A 25,221-nucleotide genomic window follows, 5' to 3' on the forward strand; every position below is an offset into this window, starting at 1 on the left:
AATCTATAGATAGCCTTCCAATAGTCAATTATATTAACCTTTTCTCAAACTAAAATATCTTTGACCAGAACTGCTGAGAAGGAGGAAAAGGAAAGTATCTTATGGGTACTCTTCTGCCCTTATTTAGACATGTATGTCCAAAATACAACAGGATGATGTGTGAAACAGAGTAATGGAGAAAATAAAGAAACTGTATAATGTGCCATTGACTACATGACAACACTGCTTGTGGACATTTTATTCACTTTAAAATAAATATTGTGCTGTAAAACTGTCCAGAACTAAAATCTGTAGTATATAGTAGGCAAGTACAAAGGATAGCCAGCACAGTGTGTTTTGTTAAGATAAATCATTCTAAATCGAAAGAGAAGAATCACCGACTGTCTATACCAGGTACATATTTTGGGGGGAAACACACTCATATCAAGGAGAAAGAAACAGATAAAAGTTCTGAGAGAGAAGCAACCTATTGTAAATAAGAGTTTCTTGAGATTAACAGAGGAGAAGAAAACTTATATGTGAGGCTTTACTGTGTGTCCAGTTTCTTGTTTAATACCTGGTAGAGAGCGGTTGCTAAATAGAAATTCGTTGAAAGGATTTCAGGCACTAGAAATTACATATTTAACACAGTCTCTCATTTAAACAACCTCCTGTCAATTTCTTTCTTCATTATCCTTACTTTATTAGCTAGTGTATATACTATAATTTACATAATAAATCTATTATTTAAAAACTTTCAATAGGTACAACGATTATGACATTTCATTAGGATGGACTCTAAATTGCTTGGACAGGATTTATTTTGGAATCACATTATCCAAGCAAAGAAAAACACACAATCAGTTCATAAGACACAACAAAAATGAAAAAGGTGAAACAAAACGTCTGCCTTAGAAGTTTATCAATAACCTCTTATGTACACATACATATTCACAAAGTGGTTGAGAGTCCTTTTATACAATCCTTTAGATGCAGTCCAATGACTGAGAGCTCTATAATGGGACATATGGTCAGACAAATCATCATGACTTCCAATGATCTTTTTTTTCCCCTGAACTTTGTTACCCTTTAATTGGGGAGAGAAAGAAGTCCATTTTCGTCTGCTGTATCTAAGATTTTACAGATCACTGGAGATTCAACCTAAAGAACAACAACAATAAAACCATTAAAAAGCTGCTAAGCTGAATACTTTATTCAGTATTTTTCTGCTGAATGAATACCTATAAATTTGATAAATGTATACGAGTCCTTGTTTTGGATAAACCATACAATGTTATTTGTCCAAATTGAGCTTTTTAGAAAAACATTTAGTCATCCAAATAAAATACCAGATAGGTAGAGAAGGTATTTTTATCTTTAAGTAAAAGAGATGAGAAAAGAAGTAAAGGACAAGAATGAGAGAGAAATACATAGCTAGGTCTTATATAACAAAAAAGTAGCAGAATATGGTAACATAATAAGTTGTACAATTCAGGAAAAGGTATAAAAAAAAATACAATCCAAAAATGGGCCAGGTGTTAAAATGATCAGATTTAAGATAACTATAATAAATATAATGAAGGAAATAGTGGAAAAGGTAGACAACATGTGTGAATAGATGGGGGATTTTAGCAGAAATGAAGCCATAAAAAAGAACCAAATGGAAATGTTAGAAATGAAAAATACATCAGATACAAATTCAAAGAGGTGGACAGGACACAGCAGAGGAAAGAATCAATGAACTTGAAGACAATTCAATAGAAATGACATGACCTAAATTGAAACAAAGAAGGTAAGAATAAAATAAAGGGCCTGAGATTTGGGGACAACTTCAAACTAACATGTTTAATCAGAGTCCCAGAAATAGAAAAAAGGTGGGGCAGAAGAAATCTTTGAAAAGATGATGGCCAAAATTTTTCCAAACCTAATGAATTATATCAACCCACAAACCTGAGAAGCTCAGTGAACTCCAACCAGGATAAATAACAAGGAAAACCACCCTTACGCATCGCATAACCAAAGGTAGAACCATATTTCTAGAAGGAAGTAGAAGATAATACCTTCATGACTTTGGGGTGGCAAAATTTCTTAAAACAAAAAAATCATTAGCAATAAAATGGGAAAAAAATTGATAAAATGAACTTCATCAAATAAACTTTTGCTCATCAAAAGACAGTAAGAAAAAGAATAGTCAAGACACAGATCAGGGGAAAAATCTGCAATTAAAATAGAAAAAAACTCATGTCCATTATATATTTGAACTCCTAGAAATAAATAATAATAAGACAGACAACACCAACAAAAATGGGTAAAAGACTGAGAAAGACTCTCTCCTTGACCAAATAGTAAGGCTCCCCTGAGCCCTCTTTTTGACTAGGCCTCTTTTTGTTCCTGGGCCTGCCAAGTCCAGTTGCAGCAGTAATTCTGATAAGTCAGTTTAGAGAGAATCCCTCACTCTGAATATCTAATCACCCTCCATATCTGATCAAATTCCTCCTCTCTCACTTTTGATATCTGATCTTCCTGGCCAGCCTTCAGCAATAATTCTGTTAAGTCAGTTTAGCAAGAATCCCCTACCCCCGATGTCTCCTTTTAGTAATTTGCCATACAATGACTACTCCCCAACACCCCATTTCTGCTTGTTGGCTATGTATCCCTGGCTGTCTTTGCTGTATTTGGAGATGAGCTGACTCTCTCTCCCCTATTATGACAGTCTTGACACTTGTGGCAACAGTCCTGAATAAAGTCTTCCTTACTGTTTTTGTATCAGAAGAATTTTTTCTTTAAAAAGACTTGGCCATACACTTCACCAAAGAAGGTATACAGATGAATAATCACATGAAAAGGTTTCAACAACACTTTTCATATGGGAAATGCAAATTAAAATCACTAAAATGGCTAAAATAAAAAAGACTGACAACACCAAATATTGGTAAGGATGTGGAGCAATTGGACTCTCATATATTGCTGGCAGGAGTAAAATGATGAAAACAAAGGCTGAGTCTAAAAGACATGCTTTGTCAAAGAGGCCAGGCATAAAACATTATAGGCTCTATGATCCCATTCATATGGAATCAAAAAAGAAGTAAAACTGATCTATGGTATCAGAAAATAGAAAGGAGTATCTTTGGGAATTGAGGGGTATTGACAGGAAAGGGGTATAAGAAAATTTTCTGCAGTGATAGATACCTTGTTTTGGGTAATAGTTAAATGGGTATATAAAACTGTCAAAACCCATCAGACTCAACACTTAAGAACTTTGCATTTTACTTTATGTAAATTATACCTCAATAAAAAAATGTCAATTTTTACAAGTAGTATGAGGGCTATATTAAACTTTGGATACTACTGAAGGTCCTTTCTAGACTTAATGCTAAAAATTAAAATGTGGCCCAAAACTGAATTCCTGAGTATTAGTTTTTCACTTACCCCAAGGATATACTGACAGGAGTGAGGCTCTAGCATATATACAGTAACAGCATGAGGAGAATCTGATTCTTTACACCTAAAACAGAGAGTACTTTAAGGCACTGTCCAAACGATACAAAATTATTTTAAATTGTTTTCCTCTCAAGGATAAAAATGCCTTGTAAGTGGTTCTGTATAATTTAATAAATAATTGAAATAATTTAATTTGATAATAACTTATAAATAAATAACAATTATGATTTTACTATTTTATAATAAAACAGTATTTTATGACAAATCCATAAATTATTATGAATAAATATAATTATCCATAATTATATATTTATATAATCTTTTGCCCATAGGAAACAGACTAAAGAGAAAGGCATAAAGCATGATTTGATGGTCTAACTTACTTTAGTTTTACAGTCACCTGTCTTGGTTTGTCAGTTATATCACAAATATCTCCATTCCCATAAAAATGTGACACCATCCTGAATCAGAAAAACACACAAGCTTTATTAAACTAAAACTTCACTCATTCAGAGTAATTGTAATGGGTAGGGTGAGAAGTTGGTTAGAGGGATCAGTTTTGCATTAGTTAAAAAAAAAATCTGACTATAAAATACTCCTTAAAAATACATATTTTTAAGGTTATGTCACAGAGAAAGTCTTTCAGCTTCTATAAATAATACAAAGTTGAGATACTTCTTAGTGGTTTAATTAATAAGAATGATCTTTAACTTGCACATAATTTATTTGTATACAAATAGTTAAGGTTAAATTGCTTTTAAAAAAGTTTTCTTTTAAAGCTAACCATTTCCCCAGCCCTGTATATTGTTTCCTTTGTGGAACAGTTTCCCTGTCTTCCCATCCTCCATTCAGCTCCACTCATTAAAATACTGTAATGCAGGTGTACAAAGGTAAAGCCTAGGCTAAGCTATAAATTCCAAAGAGCAGGAACCAAAGACAAGTTTTAATTTTGCTAGCCTCACACTCCTGTGCTTCAATATTTGTTGCACATGATACCATGAGCTATTTTCACTTGAAACATATAAACATTTAAAAAACTGATCCGTTTAGTATATTAATACTTAAATACCTATCTCTTAATTTTGCTAATTTTGATTTTGGTCAGTCCAAGAAGTCGGCACATTCTGAAAACAGACTCTCTCAATACCATCTATGCTAGGAAGGACAAAGTTAACTCTGAGAAGGAAAAAGAATGAATAATTTAAAATTCACTGGGTAATGGACTATAAGAAAAGCTAAAGTTTAGTTATTCTTGGGAAAGAAGAGATTAATTTACTTCTGCTATAACAAGATAAACCTAATAGCCCAAAAGAGATGTGAGGTAGCTCTTCAAAAAACCATTGTTTAACAATTTTCAACCATTACCCCACTTTAAGTAACAAAGGGAAATGCTGGAGTATATTTAAATAAAGTAACTTAAAGTGGTAGCGATTACACATGAAGGGGGAAAATGTTTATAACAGCCTTAGACCTAATACCTGGAATTGTACCAGTGTTACTAGCGCCACCACCACTCTCATTACCATACACCACCACCACTGTCAAAGGCAGCAGCCAAAGTTTATTGCATGCAATTGCCAGGCACTACACTTTACATGAATTACCTCATTTAAATGTCATAACAATTATCTGAGGCAAATACTACTAGACAATTCTCTGAGGCAAATACTACTAGACAAGAAAAGTGAGGCTTATGAAGATTACGTAATTTGCCCAAGGTAGTAAGTGGATCGCCAGTATTTGAATACATGGTATCTGACTTCAGAAACTGTGCTCTTAACTATTACACTATGTTGTTCCCTCTAGAAAAGAAAACTAACCTAAAAAATGTCCCTGAGAAAAGCTGACCAGATATTTTACTTTAAATTTATGTTTTTCAATATCCTGAGTTTTAAATATTCTAAGATCTAAAGGCAAATAAAGTTAATATTTACCTGACTGTCTGGGTACCATCGTCTTGAAGGTGATAGGCTCTAGCAGTATTCTTCTTAGCCCATTCAATATGTTCTTCTTGGTTCCATGTCCCCACAACCACAGAGGTTTTCCCACTATCCTTGTCCTAATATATAAAAAAAATTTGTGACAATGCATGCTTGACATCAAGGTGACATTTATGCTGATGGCCTATAAGCTACAGATCTTATCTTCATCTGCACACTGGATATCTATGTTTAGACGTGATAATGTTAGTCAAACTTCTCAATTAGAAATTTGAGCTCATTATTCTTTACTCCTTGTTTCTCTGAATTATGAAACTAGTACTTTCTAGTCAGGTTAGGTCCTGATGTAGTTATTTATTTATTTATTTTTTGCGGTACGCGGGCCTGTCACTGTTGTGGCCTCTCCCGTCGCGGAGCACAGGCTCCGGTCGCACAGGCTCAGCGGCCATGGCTCATGGGCCCAGCCGCTCCGCGGCATGTGGGATCTCCCCAGACCGGGGCACGAACCCGCATCCCCTGCATCGGCAGGCGGACTCTCAACCACTGTGCCACCAGGGAAGCCCCTGATGTAGTTATTTTTGACTCTTTTATTTCCTTTCTCTCCTACATTTATCAGTCCTGTCAATTATTTTCCTGGAAATGTTCTTGGCTTAACTCTTTCTCTACATGTCCATTGCCAACATCTCACCCCCAACTAAGAGTTTAATCTCTCATACCTAGATAATACAACCACATACTACTGTGATTCTTACTTAAATATTTGGCCTCTATCTCTTACCCTGTAGCCACACTGAGCCTATCTTCATAGTACTCTTTAAAATGCAAACCTTCAAGTTATACTAGTTTTCACACTACTCATTTGACACGATGCACTATATATTGTCCTGTATGTGGACTTCCTTCTGTCTCATTTTCCTTCCGTTCCTTTTCCTTCCTTTTCTTCTTTATATTTTATGCCAGGGACCATGCTGGGCATGAGTATACATATGATTAGTAGAACTAAAAACACTTAGAGGCAAAGGAAACAGCCACAGCCACTGCTACAGTGGAGCTTATTGCCTAGTGAGAGAGCCATTAAACATTCTTTTAGCAACTACACTGTAAATTTCTAGAGAGGCAGGGATTAGAGCTGCACAGTGAATCAAGAGGATGGATATGGAACAAGAGTGCCTGGGTTTGAATTTTAGTTTCACCATTTACTACCTATGTGATTTTAGGCAAGTTACTAAATCTTGCTTCAGTTTCCTCATCTTGGAGTAACAATACTCATCTCTTACAACTGTTACGAGCATTAAATGAGTTGGTATTTGTAAAGTACTTAGAACAATGCCTGGTATACAGTAAGCACTATATTTGTTAGCTACTATTATTTTTCTGTCTCCCAAAGCTCCTACCAGAGTTCTTCAAGAAGTTCTAGGGACCTCCCTGGTGGTCCAGTGGTCAAGACTCTGTGCTCCCAATGCAGGGGGCCCCTGTTTGATCCCTGGTCAGGGAACTAGATCCCACATGCTACAACTAAGAGCCCGCATCCTGCAACTAAAGATCCCACATGCAGCAATGAAGATCCCGCATGCTGCAACTAAAACCCGGTGCAACCAAATAAATTTAAACAAAAAGAAAAAGAAAAAAAAAGTTCTAGGTTACATGACCTTGACTAAAATAAGTTTGATAAAACCTAGTGTTCGCAAGTGTATACGAAAACAGCCATTGTTAATGGAAATGTAAACTGGTCCAACCCTTTGGAAAGCAATTGTTCAGTATGCATACATTTTGACCTAGCAAGTACATTTCTAGAAATGTGCCCTATGAATATACTTGCAAAAGTTCACAAACACAACTATTTAAAAATGCTCACTAAGATGCTGTCACAGCAAAAACTGGAAACAACTCAAAGGCTCATCAATACACGTCTGGCTAAATATACTGTGGGTAGAGACATAATCCTCTGAACCTGCTGGAAAAAATAAGATCAGTTGTTGCTGGCATAGAAAGATCTCCAAGATACTAGGTGAAAAGAAAAAGTGCTGAGCAGTGCATTTAGTGTATCCCTTCTGTATAAATAAAAGGGTTATATCAACATTTACATATAGGCATTTTGTTCCCTTGTGGTGGGTTAGCTAAGAAAAAGTTAACAGCTGTTACTTTTTTAAAAAATTTATTTATTTTTAAAAATTTATTATTATTATTTATTTTCTGAACCCCCTCCCTCCCCCCGGCCTGAGTGAGCCAGAGTCCCCGAATCAGCTGCTCCTTTATTTTTCTTTTTTGAATTTTATTTTTTTATGCAGCAGGTCCTCATTAGTCATCAATTTTATACACAAGAGTGTATACATGTCAATCCCAATAGCCCACTTCATCACCACCACCCCCGCCGCTTTACCCCCTTGGTGTCCATAAATTTGTTCTATACATCTGTGTCTCAATTTCTGCCCTGCAAACCAGTTCATCTGTAACATTTTTCTAGGTCCCACATATATGCGTTAATATACGATACTTTTCTCTTTCTGACTTACTTCACTCTGTATGACAGTCTCTAGATCCATCCACGTCTCTACAAATGACGCAAATTCGTTCCTTTTTATGGCTGAGTAATATTCCATTGTATATATGTACCACATCTTCTTTACCCATTCATCTGTCGATGGGCACTTAGGTTGCTTCTATGACCTGGCTATTGAAAATAGTGCTGCAATGAACATTGGGGTGCATGTGTCTTTTTGAATTATGGTTTTCTCTGGGTATATGCCCAGTAGTGGGATTGCTGGATCATATGGTAATTCTTAGCTTCTTAAGGAACCTCCATACTGTTCTCCATAGTGGATGTATCAATTTACATTCCCACCAACAGTGCAAGAGGGTTCCCTTTTCTCCACACCCTCTCCAGCATTTATTGTTTGTAGATTTTGTGATGGTGCCCAGTCTAACTGGTGTGAGGTGATACCTCATTGTAGTTTTGATTTGCATTTCTCTAATAATTAGTGAGATTGAGCAGCTTTTCATGTGCTTCTTGGCCATCTGTATGTCTTTTTTGGAGAAATGTCTATTCAGGTCTTCTGCCCATTTTTAGGTTGGGTTGTTTTTTTTTTTAATATTGGGCTGCAGGAGCTGTTTATATATTTTGGAGATTAATCCTTTGCCCATTGATTCATTTGCAAATATTTTCTCCCATTCTGAGGGTTGTCTTTTTGTCTTGTTTATGGTTTCCTTTGCAGTGCAAAAGCTTTGAAGTTTCATTAGGTCTCATTTGTTTTTGTTTTTATTTCCATTACTCTAGGAGGTGGATCAAAAAAGATCTTGCTGTGATTTATGTCAAAGAGTGTTCTTCCTATGTTTTCCTCTAAGAGTTTTACAGTGTCCGGTCTTACATTTAGGTCTCTAATCCATTTTGAGTTTATTTTTGTGTATGGTGTTAAGAGAGTTTTCTAATTTCATTCTTTTACATGTAGCTGTCCAGTTTTCCCAGCACCACTTATTGAAGAAACTGTCTTTTCTGCATTGTATATCCTTGCCTCCTTTGTCATAGATTAGTTGACCATAGGTACGTGGGTTTACCTCTAGGCTTTCTATCCTGTTCCACTGATACATTTCTGTTTTTGTGCCAGTACCATATTGTCTTGATTACTGTAGCTTTGTAGTATAGTCTGAAGTCAGGGAGCCTGATTCCTCCAGCTCTGTTTTTCTTTCTCAAGATTGCTTTGGCTATTCAGAGTCTTTTGTGTTTCCATACAAATTGTGAAATTTTTTGTTCTAGTTCTGTGAAAAATGCCATTGGTAGTTTGATAGGGATTGCACTGAATCTGTAGATTGCTTTGGGTAGTATAGTCATTTCCACAATGTTGATCTTCCAATCCAAGAACATGGTATATCTCTCCATCTGTTGGTATCATCTTTAATTTCTTTCATCAGTGTCTTATAGTTTTCTGCATACAGGTCTTTTGACTCCTTAGGCAGATTTATCCCTAGGTATTTTACTCTTTTCGTTGCAGTGGTAAATGGGAGTGTTTCCTTAATTTCTCTTTCAGATTTTTCATCATTAGTGTATAGGAATGCAAGAGATTTCTGTACATTAATGTTGCATCCTGCTACTTTACCAAATTCATTGATGAGCTCTAGTAGTTTTCTGGTAGCATCTTTAGGATTCTCTATGTATCGTATCATGTTATCTGCATACAGCGACAGTTTTACTTCTTTTCTGAAGTGGATTCCTTTTATTTCTTTTTCATCTCTGATTGCTGTGGCTAAAACTTCCAAAACTATGTTGAATAATAGTGGTGAGAGTGGGCAACCTTGTCTTGTTCCTGATCTTAGTGGAAATGGTTTCAATTTTTCACCATTGAGAATGATGTTGGCTGTGGGTTTGTCATATATGGCCTTTATTATGTTGAGGTAAGTTCCCTCTGTGCCTACTTTCTGAAGCATTTTTATTATAAATGGGTGTTGGATTTTGTCGAAAGCTTTTTCTGCATCTATTGAGATGATCATATGGTTTTTCTCCTTCAGTTTGTTTTTATTTTTGGCTGTGTTGTGTCTTTGTTGCTGCACACGGGGTTTCTCTAGTTGCAGCGAGTGGTGGCTACTCTTCGTTTTGGTGCCCGGGTTTCTCACTGCGGTGGCTTCTCTTGTTGTGGAGCACAGGCTCTAGGCACGTGGGCTTCAGAAGTTGTGGCATGCCAGCTCAGTAGTTGTGGCTTGTAGGCTCTAGAGCTCAGGCTCATTAGCTGTGGTGCACAGGCTTAGTTGCTCTGCGGCACGTAGGATCTTCCTGGACCATGGCTCGAACCAGAGTCCCCTGCACTGGCAGGCAGATTATTAAGCACTGTGCCACCAGGGAAGCCCCAGCTGTTACTTTTGAAAAATGGGACAACAGTGGAGGAAAATTTTATTTTCATTCTATATTTCTGGCATATATTCCTTTAATTATATAAAAAAAAGCCACAGGGTATTATCTGGGCTGTACTTAGATGACACTTTTTTTTTGTATTAATAAAAAAATTAAGTAAAACATCCAAGCAGCAAGAATAAATGGAAAGCATAGTAAAATGGAACATCTCAGGCTTAAGTGAAGAATAAAATGTTCTACTTTACAGACACCTCATAAATTCGGAGTGATTTACTTGTGGAAAGTGAGTTGATCTTTCCCATTATGATCCATCTTGAAATTTAAGATCAGCTCAAAACATCTCAAGAGGGCAAATACAGTATTTTCTAATTACCCATTGTTATTTATTTGGGGGAATAAAAAGAGCCTTTTAAAACAGATCAATATTTATTAATGTTTGTTTTCCATGTCTAGTAGTTTACCTTACTAAACAAACTACAACAATGACAAAACTACTGGGGCTTGAATTTCAGAATTTAAGCAGCTTTGGCTCAAATGTAGGAGAATACTGATTTATGAAATTATGAATAAAGAGCCAGTGCATTTAATCTTAAAACTTATTTTATTTTAAGCTTAGATGATATGGTACCTTTTAGTTGAGAAACCTGCTGTATTTATCCTATTTTACTAACTCTAGTGATATACTATCTTACCATTCACTTAATTTAACGATGAGTTATAACAATGACTAATTTCTTGGTCAAAGCTAAAGAGGTTAGTCACTGTAGTTTATTATTCCTCCAGGCTCACAGTAATACACGAATCTGAGTAGTTAATAAATAACGTTACTTTAAGATGATTGACTTAGTCTTAACTGACACCAAGTTTTCCATTCTCCAGAATTTAGAGACACTTTGATGAATATTTCCATATTAAAATCATCTTATAATTAAAAGTAACACCAACCCCACCCCTTTTTTTTCCACAAAAGATTTTTGAAACTTTAATCCGCCTAGTGGTAGAGTGATATAAACGCTGTTCTATACCTCATGGTATTGATGTACATGTTTGCCATAGCAGAATTCATATTTCCACCAACCAACACCCTACAGGAAAGGAAACAGATCAAGTTATAGTACAGAGAAAGGCATATTGGGGTCTGTCTCAATACTGCCGCATGATAGTGATGGACATACATATAATTTAAAAAAACTGTACTAGCAATAATATGGTTGAAAATCAAAATTAAAAATTACTGATAAACTTTAAAAAATAGACATTACTAGAGAATAATTGCTGTACCACCCTGGTAAAATAAAGTAAAATGAAAATTCCACTTATAAGTGTATTTCCCACTGGAGTTCTTAGGGGCAAAATTTAACCTTTGTAGATATTAGCTCAAATTTTAAATGTGATTGCTACATAACCAAAATGTTGGCTACACAATCATTGATGCCCATTCCAGCAATTAGCCAGAATCACATATGAAGTACTTAAATATATATATTTTTGTCAAGTAAACATCAAGTTTTAGCCTGTGAGTAAAGAGAATATAATGGCTATGCATTGGATTATAATTAGATGCAGAGAGAAAATGTCCATTGGGAAGCTTCCAGAATCCTGCCATTTCTCTATAGACAAAAAATCTTTTTCAGTGCTACTAATGCCCCTTGATAAATAACACACAAGTGAAAGCTGTAAGAATAAATACTTAAACTGATGGTTCACTTCTCACCCCGTGAAAGCAGTAGGAACCACTAAGGAACTCTTTTATGAGTTGGTCATCTGTCAGTTTGGATATGTGGGTTGTTCCAACTGTGAGCATTGGCTGAGAACCAACAGCAATGGGTTTGTGGATTGCTGGAAATCTCTCTTCCTTAGTTGATTGAATATCTTCCTAAAATTAAATAAACATATGTTTAAGGGCTTCTTTGCCACACAATTTTTTTCAGTATGACTTAAATTATTATTTTTAAACTTCAGAAAATTTGGAAAAAAATGTCCACTCGTTTTTTTTTAATTAATTAATTTATTTTTGGCTGCATCAGGTCTTTGTTGCTGCACGTGGGCTTTCGCTAGTTGTGGCGAGCGGGGGCTACTCTTCGTTGTGGCACGCGGGCTTCTCACTATGGTGGCTTCTCTTGTTGTGGAGCACGGGCTCTAGGCGCACAGTCTTAGTAGTTGTGGCATGTGGTCTTAGTTGCTCCACGCCATGTGGGATCTTCCTGGACCAGGGCTTGAACCCTGTCCCCTGCATTGGCAGGTGGATTCTTAACTACTGCACCACGAGGTAAGTCCCTGTCCACTCATTTTTAATGGGTTTTAAGAAAATGAATTTTGCAACACTTAATAGCATAGAGAAAGCTCTAGGCAAATGTTAGTTCCATTTACCAGTTAGGGGCACGGTGACCCATATAGGGATAATTTCCATTTCACATATTTTGTCTCATATTTTTATTAAGTACTTTGCTACATGTTAGATTTTGTGTTTCTACATTTAGTTTTGGAAATGTGATTACTATGGGTAAAGAAAGGATAACAAGCAGGCTAATAAAGAGCTGAGTGGGACAAATATGAATATTAGTTATAATTATTCAAATGTAGCAGGACATGGTTGTTGCCCTGGAGGAAACTGCAGTTTAATAAAGAAAGGGTACAGGGAAAAGCAGTTTCACAGAGGTAGGGGTGATTCAAGTAGACTTTGACAAAGAACTGAAACACGAAGACTTCACAAAGAGAAAGCCCTTGATTAATTCATGAAACATTAATAATTTGTGACTTACGTGAATGTCTGTGTATGTGTTTTGTGTGCGTGCATATGCATGTGAACCTGAAGAAGAGGTAAGAGCAAAGATGTGTGGTATGGTATGATATTTAAAACCAGAGAGAAGCAGGCACTATAGATTGAAAACTATGTAATGCTAAGAAGTTTGGACATTATCTTTTAGGTTTTAGGCAAAGATATGGTATGATCAGATTTTTAAGTAATTACTTTAGCATGGGCAGGGAAGAAGGAATGGTAAGAACAAATCTGGAGGTGGAGAGTCAAGTTAGGAGCTGCAATTACCCAGGCCACAGACAAAGTGAATCTAACATAAGGGAGTGACACAGTAAGCAGAGAGGAAATGAATCCAGACCAGAACTGAAGAAGTGGGTGTACCAACTAACTGAATAAAATAATTTTAAAAAATTAAACAGTAAAATGTATAGACTCCTTTTTCACCCGCTGTGGTTGCCACTGACCAATTGTGGTCCTTTTCTTCTTTTTCAGCTTGTAGGATTTACTGGGTGGTTACTCTGGAAACCAATGACCTTATCCTCTCTCTCCTCCAATACTAAGAACAAAGATTGCCAAGATGGCCTCTTGTTTTTTGAAAGAACCTTGAATTTTACATATAACTCTTCCTATATTCAGAGCCTACTACTATGCTCCTGACAGTATTTTAAGTATGGAGTATTAAAAATGAAGTACCGACCCTATTCTTCTGTTTTTTTCTTTTGCTCTACCCAAGAATCTTACATCAAACTTACGGGGTCTTCAACAATTACAACAGCAACAGTCCTGAGATCAATTTTAAGTAACTTTGTGAATCAGCTATAAATCTTCTAGTAGAAGATGTATTTTGTAATGTAGTACTTGACCATGTAAGGCATTGGGACACTGATACCCATAAAAATGATCATCTAAAGCAAAAAAAAAAAAAAAAAAAAAAGCAGCAGACATAGTTACTACTCATAAGGAGCTAAGGTTTACTAGACTAAAGTAATTACTTACAATATATGAGACCTATAGTAAGGTTAGTGAACAAAAGAATAACGCATAGTGAAACCTGCAGATGAGAAAAGGGGAAGAGGTAGGAAGAAAAGAAGAATGACAATTTATTATTCCTTCTTGTGGACAGAACATCTACTTTCATTTTTAAGGAAAACTACTCCAATAAAAGCAAGATGATAGTAGTTTTTGTAGCAGGGTTTGGAAATTCATAAAATAGATTCTTAATAAATCCAGTAATTTCCAAATTAATTTAATGTAATAACACAGGCGGAACATCAAACCAAAATTCTAATAGCCATATATGTACTGTGTTTAAAAAAGAAAAAAAATCCTTTATGGTAAAGCTTGATTCACACTTAAAAGGCAAACCATATGCCAAATATCAACATTTTAAAAGTTATGTGTAATAAACTAAGTTTCTAAAAAAATTACTCTGATGGATGATCAGTTTTAAGTAATCACTCATCCTACAGTATTAGCTAAGATTTTCATGTACTCTAAAGATGCTAAGTATTTAGAAAGCATTATCATCAGTAGCTTTATTTTTAATAAATTTATTTATTTGGCTGCACTGGGTCTTCATTGCTGTGCCTGGGCTTTCTCTAGTTGTGTTGAGTGGAAGCTACTATTCATTGCGGTGTGCGGGCTTCTCATTGCGGTGGCTTCTCTTATTGCGGAGCATGGGCTCTAGGCGTGCACGCTTCAGTAGTTGTGGCAAGAGGGCTCAGTAGTTGTGGCACACGGGCTTAGTTGCTCTGTGGCATGTGGGATCTTCCCAGACCAGGGCTCACACCCGTGTCCCCCACACTGGCAGGCAGATTCTTAACCACTCCAACACCAGGGAAGCGCATCATCTGTAGCTCTTTTTGTTTTTTCTTTTTTTTTAAATTTGTTTTATACGGCAGGTGCTTATTAGTCATCAATTTTATACTCATCAGTGTATACATGTCAATCCCAATCGCCCAATTCATCACACCACCACCCCCAGCTCCCCCCTGCCGCTTTCCCCTCTTGGTGTCCATATGTTTGTTCTCTACATCTGTGTCTCTATTTCTGCCCTGCAAACCAGTTCATCTGTACCATTTTTCTAGGTCCCACACATATGCGTTAATATATGATATTTATTTTTCTCTTTCTGACTTACTTCATTCTGTATGACAGTCTCTAGATCCATCCGCGTCTCAACAAACGATCAAATATCGTTCCTTTTTATGGCTGAGTAATATTCCATTGTATATATGTACCACATCTTCTTTATCCATTCATCTATCGATGGACATTTAGGTTGCTTCTATGACCTGGCTATTGAAAATAGTGCTGCAATGAACATTGGGGTGCATGTGTCTTTTTGAATTATGGTTTTCTCTGGGTATATGCCCAGTAGTGGGATTGCTGGATCATATGGTAATTTTATTTTTAGTTTTTAAGGAACTTCCATACTGTTCTCCATAGTGGCTGTATCAACTAACATTCCCACCAACAGTGCAAGAGGGTTCCCTTTTGTCCACACCCTCTCCAGCATTTGTTGCTTGTAGATTTTCTGATGATGCCCATTCTAACTGGTATGAGGTGATACCTCATTGTAGTTTAGATGTGCATTTCCCTAATAATTAGTGATGTTGAGCAGCTTTTCATGTGCTTCTTGGCCATCTGTATGTCTTTTTTGGAGAAATGTCTATTTAGGTCTTCTGCCCATTTTTAGGTTGGGTTGTTTGTTTTTTTAATATTGAGCTGCAGGAGCTGTTTATATATTTTAGAGATTAATCCTTTGTCCGTTGATTCGTTTGCAAATATTTTCTCCCATTCTGAGGGTTGTCTTTTTGTCTTGTTTATGGTTTCCTTTCCTGTGCAAAAGCTTTGAAGTTTCATTAGGTCTCATTTGTTTTTGTTTTTATTTCCATTACTCTAGGAGGTGGATCAAAAAAGATCTTGCTGTGATTTATGTCAAAGAGTGTTCTTCCTATGTTTTCCTCTAAGAGTTTTACAGTGTCCGGTCTTACATTTAGGTCTCTAATCCATTTTGAGTTTATTTTTGTGTATGGTGTTAGGGAGTTTTCTAATTTCATTCTTTTACATGTAGCTGTCCAGTTTTCCCAGCACCACGTATTGAAGAGACTGTCTTTTCTCTATTGTATATCTTTGCCTCCTTTGTCATAGTCATAGATTAGTTGACTATAGGTGTGTAGGTTTACATCTGGGCTTTCCATCTTGTTCCATTGATCTATGTTCCTGTTTCTGTGCCAGTACCATATTGTCTTGATTACTGTAGCTTTGTAGTATAGTCTGAAGTCAGGGAGTCTGATTCCTCCAGCTCCGTTTTTTTCCCGTAAGACTGTTTTGGCTATAGGGGTCTTTTGTGTCTCCATACAGATTTGAAGATTTTTTGTTCTAGTTCTGTAAAATATGCCATTGGTAATTTGATGGGGATTGCATTGAATCTGTAGATTGCTTTGGGTACTATAGTCATTTTCACAATATTGATTCTTCCAATCCAAGAACATGGTATATCTCTCCATCTGTTTATATCATTTTTAATTTCTTTCATCAGTGTCTTATAATTTTCTGCACACAGGTCTTTTGTCTCCCTAGGTATTTTACTCTTTTGGTTGCAATGGTAAATGCAAGTGTTTCCTTAATTTCTCTTCCAGATGTTTCATCATTAGTGTATAGGAATCCAAGAGATTTCTGTGCATTAATTTTGTATCCTGCAACTTTACCAAATTCATTGATTAGCTCTAGTAGTTTTCTGGTAACATCTTTAGGGTTCTCTATATTTAGTATCATGTCATCTGCAAACAGTGACAGTTTTACTTCTTCTTTTCCAATTTGTATTCCTTTTATTTCTTTTTCTTCTCTGATTGCTGTGGCTAGGACTTCCAAAACTATGTTGAATAATAGTGGTGAGAGTGCACATCCTTGTCTTGTTCGTGATCTTAGAGGAAATGCTTTCAGTTTTTCACCATTGAGAATGATGTTTGCTGTGGGTTTGTTGTATATTGCCTTTATTATGTTGAGGTAGGTTCCCTCTCTGCCCACTTTCTGGAGAGTTTTTATCATAAATGGGTGTTGAATTTTGTCTAAAGCTTTTTCTGCATCTATTGAGATGATCATATGGTTTTTCTTCTTCAATTTGTTAATATCACAAATTGGCATTTGGATCACACTGATTGATTTGCGTATATTGAAGAATCCTTGCATCCCTGGGATAAATCCCTCTTGATCATGGTGTATGATCCTTTTCATGTGTTGTTGGATTCTGTTTGCTAGTATTTGTTGAGGATTTTTGCATCTATATTCATCAGTGGTATTGGCCTCTAATTTTCTTTTTTTGTAGTATCTTTGTCTGGTTTTGGTATCAGAGTGATGGTGGCCTCATAGAATGAGTTTGGGAATGTTCCTTCCTCTGCAATGTTTTGGAAGAGTTTGAGAAGGATGGGTGTTAGCTCTTCTCTACATGTTTGATAGAATTCACCTGTGAAGCAATCTGGTCCTGGACTGTTGTGTGTTGGAAAATTTTTAATCACAGTTTCAATTTCATTACTTGTGATTGGTCTGTTCATATTTCTGTTTCTTCCTGGTTCAGTCTTGGAAGCTTATACCTTTCTAAGAATTCGTCCATTTCTTCCAGGTTGTCCATTTTATTGGCATAGACTTGCTTGTAGTAGTCTCTTAGGATGCTTTGTATTTCAGCGGTGTCTGTTATAACTTCTCCTTTTTCATTTCTAATTTTATTGATTTGCGTCCTCTCCCTCTTTTTCTTTAGTTTGGCTAATGGTTTATCAAGTTCATCTTCTCAAAGAACCAGCTTTTAGTTTTTTTGATCTTTGCTATTGTTTTCTTTGTTTCTATTTCATTTATTTCTGCTCTGATCTTTATGATTTCTTTCCTTCTGCTTACTTTAGGTTTTGTTTGTTCTTCTTTCTCTAGTTCCTTTAGGTGTAACGTTAGATTTTTTTTGAGGTTTTTCTTGTTTCTTGAGGTAGGCTTGTATAGCTATAAACTTCCCTTTTAGAACTGCTTTTGCTGCATCCCATAGGTTTTGGATTGTCGTGTTTTCAGTGTCATTTTTCTCTAGGAATTTTCTGACTTCCTCTTTGGTTTCTTCAGTGATCTCTTGGTTATTTAGTAACGTATTGCTTAGCGTCCATGTGTTTGTGTTTTTTACGTTTTTTTCCCTGTAATTCATTTGTAATCTCATAGCGTTGTGGTCAGAAAACATGCTTGATATGATTTCAATTTTCTTAAATTTACTGAGGCTTGATTTGTGACCGAAGATGTGATCTGTCCTGGAGAATGTTCCGTGCACACTTGAGAAGAAAGTGTAATCTGCTGTTTTTGGATGGAATGTCCTATAAATATCAATTAAATCTATCTGGTCTATTGTGTCATTTAAATCTTCTGTTTCCTCATTTATTTTCATTTTGGATGATCTTTCCATTGGTGTTAGTTGTTAAAGTCCCCCACTATTATTGTGTTACTGTCGATTTCCTCTTTTATAGCTGTTAGCAGATGCCCTATGTATTGTGGTGCTATGTTGGGTGCATATATATTTATAATTGTTATATCTTCTTCTTGGATTGATCCCTTGATCATTATGTAGTGTCCTTCCTTGTCTCTTGTAACATTCTTTATTTTAAAGTCTACTTTATCTGATATGAGTATTGCTGCTCCAGCTTTCTTTTGATTTCCATTTGCATGGAATATCTTTTTCCATCCCCTCACTTTCAGTCTGTATGTGTCCCTAGGTCTGAAGTGGGTCTCTTGTAGACAGCATATATATGGGTCTTCTTTTTGTATCCATTCAGTGAGCTTGTGTCTTTTGGTTGGAGCATTTAATCCATTCATGTTTAAGGTAATTATTGATATGTATGTTCCTATGACCATTTTCTTAATTGTTTTGGGTTTGTTTTTGTAGGTCCTTTTCTTCTCTTGTGTTTCCCACTTAGAGAAGTTCCTTTAGCATTTGTTGTAAAGCTGGTTTGGTGGTGGTGCTGATTTCTCTTAGCTTTTGCTTGTCTGTAAAGCTTTTGATTCCTCCACTGAACCTGAATGAGATCCTTGCCGGGTAATCTTGCTTGTAGGTTCTTCCCTTTCACCACTTTAAGTATATCATGCCACTCCCTTCTGGCTTGTAGAGTTTCTGCTGAGAAATCAGCTGTTAACCTTATGGGAGTTCCCTTGTATGTTATTTGTCGTTTTTCCCTTGCTGCTTTCAGTAATTTTTCTTTGTCTTTAATTTTTGCCAATTTGATTACTATGTGTCTCGGCGTGTTTCTCCTTGGGTTTATCCTGTATGGGACTCCCTGCGCTTCCTGGACTTGGGTGGCTATTTCCTTTCCCATGTTAGGGAAGTTTTTAACTATAATCTCTTTAAATATTTCCTCTGGTCCTTTCTCTCTCTCTTCTCCTTCTGGGACCCCTGTAATGCGAATGTTGTTGCGTTTAATGTTGTCCCAGAGGTCTGTTAGGCTGTCTTCATTTATTTTCATTCTTCTTTGTTTTCTCTGTTCCGCAGCAGTGAATTTCACCATTCTGTCTTCCAGGTCACTTATCCGTTCTTCTGCCTCAGTTATTCTGCTATTGATTGCTTCTAGTGTAGTTTTCATTTCAGTTATTGTATTGTTCATCTCTGTTTGTTCTTTAATTCTTCTAGGTCTTTGTTAAACATTTCTTGCATCTTCTCGATCTTTGCCTCCATTCTTTTTCCGAGGTCCTGCATCATCTTCACTATCATTATTCTGAATTCTTTTTCTGGAAGGTTTCCTATCTCCACTTCATTTAGTTGTTTTTCTGGGGCTTTATCTTGTTCCTTCATCTGGTACATAGCCCTCTGCCTTTTCATCTTGTCTCTCTTTCTATGAATGTGGTTTTTGTTCCACCAGCTGCAGGACTGTAGTTCTTCTTGCTTCTGCTGTCTGCCCTCTGGTGGATGTGGCTATCTATGAGGCTTGTGCAAGTTTCCTGATGGGAGGGACTGGTGGTGGGTAGCGCTCCATATGTAGCTTTTTAAAAATAATTTTTCTCAACTTGCAGATTAAAGACATTAATTAAAGAAAAATAAACTGGTACTTCTACCTTGAAGAATAGTTAAATTTGGACTTGTGAATCATTTTGATCAAGCTGACTTTAAGTACCTGTCAGTACTTAAACTACTATCAAGAAGAAGATGAGAACTGAATTCCATCTCTAATCTTTCAATACATCACTTCAAATAAAATGCAGATTAAGTTTAAGATAAATTTTTCCTCCTCTCAGAATGGCAGGGTTCACAACATCCACAAAGAGTCTGGCAATACTTTCGCAGTAAGTATCCAAGAGGAAGGGGAGAAAAAGGCTTTGCAGTTAAATGTTAATTAACCCACTATAAAGTACTAACAGCATACCAGGTATCATGCAAGGAGCTGGAAACCCCAAGTAACAAAAGCATAGTTTATCTTCCCTCCGTTTAAATGAAGAACCATAGGAAAAAGAACAAATTTTAGCCATAAAAGTGCTATAATGGAGGACTGAATAAAACACAAGACCACAGAAGAGGAAACACTGATCTCTTCCGTGGGTAATCCATTAGAAGTCATGGCTCATTTGCAACGGAAGTGACACTGGAAGCATATCTTCAAGCATACATGTGTTGACCTTCTATTAGTTCATCAGATATAGGGAAGGAGGGGAGAAGACAACAGAGGAAGAGGCAAAACAGTATATTCAAAGGAAAGGAGGTTGGAAAGAATGTGGTACTTTTCTGAAACTCTTAAGTTGTTCAAAATAGCTGGGATCAAGGGAATGGTGATGAGAGATGAAGCTGAAGCTAGATCACAAATGGTCTTTTTTTTTTTTTTTTAATCTTTTGGCCATGCCACATGGCATGTGAGACCTTACTTCCCTGACCAGGGATTGACCTGTGCCCCCTGCATTGGCAGCACGGAGTCTTGACCACTGGACTGCCAGGGAAGTCCCCACAAATGGTCTTGACTCTCCTTTGATAATACCATTGTATGAGCAATGATTTTATCCTGAGGTATAGATCATGTTAACTACCAAAAGATTAAATAAATAATCAAATGTTCACTTCAGAAAGAACATTTTATCAGCTTTGTGGGAGGAATTAGAAAGAAGATGCATGAGGACATTAGTTTCTGGTCTTAGAAAATGATGGGGTCCTGAACTAATGACAGGACAGAGTTGAAAAGCAGTCAGTGGATAACACTGATAGCACTGAGTAAATGATTAGAGTTAGAGATGAATTAAGAGATGGGTAAGAAAAATGACTCACGTTTCTGACTTGGACAACTGGGTAGAGAACACTGCTTTGAAAGCAATGGGGAAGACTACAAAAGGGTCAGTGTGAAAGAGAAAAAAATGGTTAAGTTTGAGATTACTGAAAATGTATATACATCCAATACGCAGATGAAAAGGGAAGACAGCATATCAAAAGGGAGAAGCAGCAGAGAGAGGTGGTTAAGAGGACAGGTTCTAGAATCAGACTACTTTGATTCTAATCTCTAACCCATCACTTGTCACTTCCCCTCTCTGAACCTCAGTTCCTTAACCTGTTAAGGTGGATAATAGTAAATCTTATACGCTATTGTAAGGATTAGATAATAGTTGTAAAGACTCAATACATGTTAATTATTTGATTGTGATTTGAGTTCAGGAGAAAGATCAGTGTTGCAGATATGTATTTATAACTCATGGATGAGCTTACTTAAGGAGACTATGTACAATAAGGAGAGAAAGCAGCTATGGACAGAACCAGGGGAAGTTCAACATTTTAAGGAGCAGGAATCAGAGAAGGAACTAGTACACAAGAGATCAGAACCAGAGAGAACCAGAGATAATGACCTGTAGTAAAGAAAGGAGAAAAAGTTCAAGCTTCCAATGCTCAGCTAAGATCAAGTTATGCATATGTTCAGCAAATTTAGAAGCAAAAGATTGCTGTTGACCTTAATAAGAACAGTTTAAGAAGAATGATAGAAATATGGTTTGATAATAAATAGCAATGAGCTGAAGAATAAATAAAGCATTAGGAGATGGGCTGCAGTCTATTTTTTCAAGAGGCTTAGCTGGTAAGTCCAGTTAACTAGCTAAAAATTAAACTTAACTGAAATGAACAGGATGGCAAACTTTAAAATACTATGGAATCATGGGGGACTTTCTTGGTGGTCCAGTGGTTAAGAATCTGCCTTCCAATGCAGGGGACATGGGTTCAGTCCCTGGCTGGGGAACTAAGATCCCACATGCCATGGGATAACAAAGCCTGCATGCCAAAATACTGAGCCCATGTACCGCAACTATTGAGCCCATGTGCTCTGGAGCCCATGTGCCACAACTAGAGAGAAGCCCATGCTCTGCAACAAAAGATCCCGCAAGCCACAGTGAAGATCCCGCGTGCTGCAACTAAGACCCAATGCAGCCAAATTAATAAAAAAGAAAATTATGGAATCATGAGTGTAAGAGAATGCTAAAATAGTTTCTGAGAAGTATTAGAATAAGGAAAAGAATTAAAATCAAAAGAATTGGAATTGACAATTTTGAGTCAGGAAAATAAATGACTACTACTATACTACAGAAATTATTAAAATACTGATATATGCTCTGAAATTTGGAAAAGGAAGCACTGAAAGAAATACTGTTAGATAATTCTCATACCTCTTTATTTCTCCTAAAAGGCACCCTCAGTATTTCTTCCTGCTGTTCCAACTGTCTCAGGGTGAGGGGTTTAAATGGTGATCCTGGTAGTGACTGGCAAAATATGTCATTCACAGGAGATGCTCTGAATCTATTCAGTGAGAACAAAGCATTAAACCTAAGCAAACGACACTTTAAAGCATGTGTGCATTTCATGTTTAAAATATTAAATCCACATCCTACCTATATTTAGGATGACTGCACAAGAGTGGTGTCAAAATGACAACTTCATATTCACAAGTTGTAACTTCAGCTACTGAAAGAATTTCATGCTTAGATTCAGGATGACATATGTACATCACAGTACTTGATCTGGGCCGGTTCTGTTTCAAACTACAAGGTGTACCATTTCCCATTCCCACTGGATAGTAGGGTGTCATCTGACCTTCGATATTTTTAGTGGGAATCTTAAAAAAAGAGTATAAGACAGACTTTTCATTAGAAATAGAGGTGGGGTGAGGATGGAGAAGCACTTATTCTGAAAGGAAGAAAACTACATTTTATTCATAAACTAACATTTATAAAGGTAATATTTCTGTACTTTCTATAAGCTCTCCCTCTACTATTCTTTTCATTCATATTCTTATTTGAGCAAATACATATTTTCAGAGCTAATTTAATACAGAATAAAAGAAAATTTTTATTTGGTGCTAAAATTAAGATGTACACTTACATAAAAAAGGCTATAATAACATAATTAATATGAATTATTTTCAAAAGTTCTAAATAAAGTGACTAAGATAAAATATAGAAACTTACTATACTTGGGCTGGTCAGAGCTTTCTTCACTAAACTCTCAAGTGAATGCCTATGTTAGAATTTAGATTCTAGAGATTTGAAGTTTGATTTGTCAAAAAGTAGGGCTACAGAGTTAACACTATGTTCTAAAACAGGAATCTAAATATTGTGCTAGTTCACTGATCTGCTTACTCTTCTTCCCTGTTATTAACAGACATACTTCTCAGCATATAAACTCCTGTACAAATCCATTCATGGCCAGCAAAAGACAGATGAAGAAATTTTCACGGAATGGGGGAATAAAGGAGATCACCCCAGAAGACAAGGATTATTAAGGAGTTAGCTCCCATACTTTTATCGACATAAACACAAGAAGAATTAAATGGAAGGGCTTTAAAAGATATTGTTAATATCATCTCCAAGCAAGCTCTTTGGAGGCAGGGAGCTCATCTTGTATCACTTTGGTACCCAAAACAGGTAATAAATAAATGTTTCCAGGGGAAAATATTTTGAGATTTCTTGTATGCTAGTTTCATCCTAGTGTCTAGAATTAGAAAATCCTGGGTTAAAATCCAAGCTTTGCATTCACTAGCCTTATGACTTTGACCAAATTTCAGTTTTTGTCATTCATAAAAGTAGAATAATAATATATACTCAAAGGCTGTAGGGAGAATTAAGCATTACCCTTTGTTACATGCCTGGCACAGCATCTGGCTTATGAATTGGGGCTCAATAAATGTTAGTTTTCTTCCCTTACCCTTTCTTCCTCTTCCTTGATCATTTCACACTTTGAATTCCATTTGCTATCCTCCAGAGCCAAAAATATTTTGAGATAAATATTTTATCTCAAAGGTAGTCTGTAAAATTAAAACCTTTTAAAATAGCAATGCTGTGTGTGTCTATGCATAGCTTACCAACTCCCCCAAAGCCACCCTTTTAAGTTATGGGCATCCCTTTTAAGTAATCTTTAAGGCCTTTTGCCGTTTAACTTTACTTCTAATAAAAGAATCATTATGGTATGAAACCATTTATAGAAATATCCTCTACCAATAAGTTATTTAACTTTATGGAAATTCTTAGGATTCATAAAGCATTCCTTGAACCACAGGGGCATTTAAAAACTGTAACTGGTCACCCTAAGGAATCGTTCCTTTTAAACAATCCTGTTTTTCAGTCATCAATTATGCATTCACATTCAATAAGCATTCATGAAGGGCCTACATTATGTCTGGCACTCTGCTTTGCACTGTGGGGTAAGGAGAAAAAAGACAGTCCCTGCTTTTAAGATGCTTGCAGTCTGGTAGCTTGTTATTTACATTTATGATTTATCTGTTTTACACATAGGAAATAGGGTCCAAACAACAGAAAAAAATGCAAAAGCTCCAATGTTGAACAGAGGGAAAGAACCACTGCGAAGCACAGAAGTGATATAATGCTGTTATAGAAACTTTCCCAGACACATTTTTGATAAATTCATTTATTTTTGTATGATCTTAAAGTAAATAAAAGTATTATAGCATAACTTTTCTCATAAAAATCTAACATATTGCAAATTTTCTTTGACTAAATCCTTTGAGGTAGTTGATAGATAAAGAACACATGGCTATATTCTGTCAATTAAGTTTTATAAATTCATGTCTAACAACAGATGTTAAGACTGAAAATCACCAATTATCACTTGCCTCTTTTGATTTTTCCTTTTCTTCCGCTTCTTGTTCTGTGGATTAATACAAAAGTAAGTTAAATAATGACCAGTGACTTATATACAAGATATAAATGACTAAGTTTTCATCAACTTTGTAATCTTAAACTTCTTTCTAAAGAAAACCTGGACTTCCCTGGTG

The 25,221-nt window shown here is 36.1% G+C and overlaps 1 protein-coding gene across 6 annotated transcripts in view; it reads right to left on the reverse strand.

Moving 5' to 3' along the window:
- The window catches only part of ERLEC1 (endoplasmic reticulum lectin 1), a 45,837-nt gene that overhangs the window by 11,699 nt on the left and 8,917 nt on the right, over window positions 1-25,221 (reverse strand). For 2 of the 6 annotated variants that reach the window (XM_022597306.3, XM_089923188.1), the window contains 10 exons: window positions 25,060-25,094; window positions 22,823-23,046; window positions 22,601-22,730; window positions 11,915-12,076; window positions 11,226-11,285; window positions 5,355-5,479; window positions 3,804-3,881; window positions 3,409-3,484; window positions 1,930-2,015; window positions 224-1,140 (listed from right to left, as the gene is read on the reverse strand). In XM_022597306.3, coding sequence (XP_022453014.2) covers window positions 1,125-1,140; window positions 1,930-2,015; window positions 3,409-3,484; window positions 3,804-3,881; window positions 5,355-5,479; window positions 11,226-11,285; window positions 11,915-12,076; window positions 22,601-22,730; window positions 22,823-23,046; window positions 25,060-25,094 — 992 coding nt within the window. In that variant the 3' untranslated portion in view covers window positions 224-1,124. Of the gene's footprint in view, window positions 1-223; window positions 1,141-1,929; window positions 2,016-3,408; window positions 3,485-3,803; window positions 3,882-5,354; window positions 5,480-11,225; window positions 11,286-11,914; window positions 12,077-22,600; window positions 22,731-22,822; window positions 23,047-25,059; window positions 25,095-25,221 lie in introns of those variants that run through there. The other 4 variants (XR_002647885.3, XM_022597305.3, XR_016395441.1 and 1 more) reach the window with 3 other exon arrangements.

This window comes from Delphinapterus leucas, chromosome 13 (assembly GCF_059928025.1).
Source record: "Delphinapterus leucas isolate spDelLeu-1000000601 "Yukka" chromosome 13, BTC_Dleu_Yukka2, whole genome shotgun sequence".
Taxonomy (NCBI): Eukaryota; Metazoa; Chordata; class Mammalia; order Artiodactyla; family Monodontidae; genus Delphinapterus; species Delphinapterus leucas.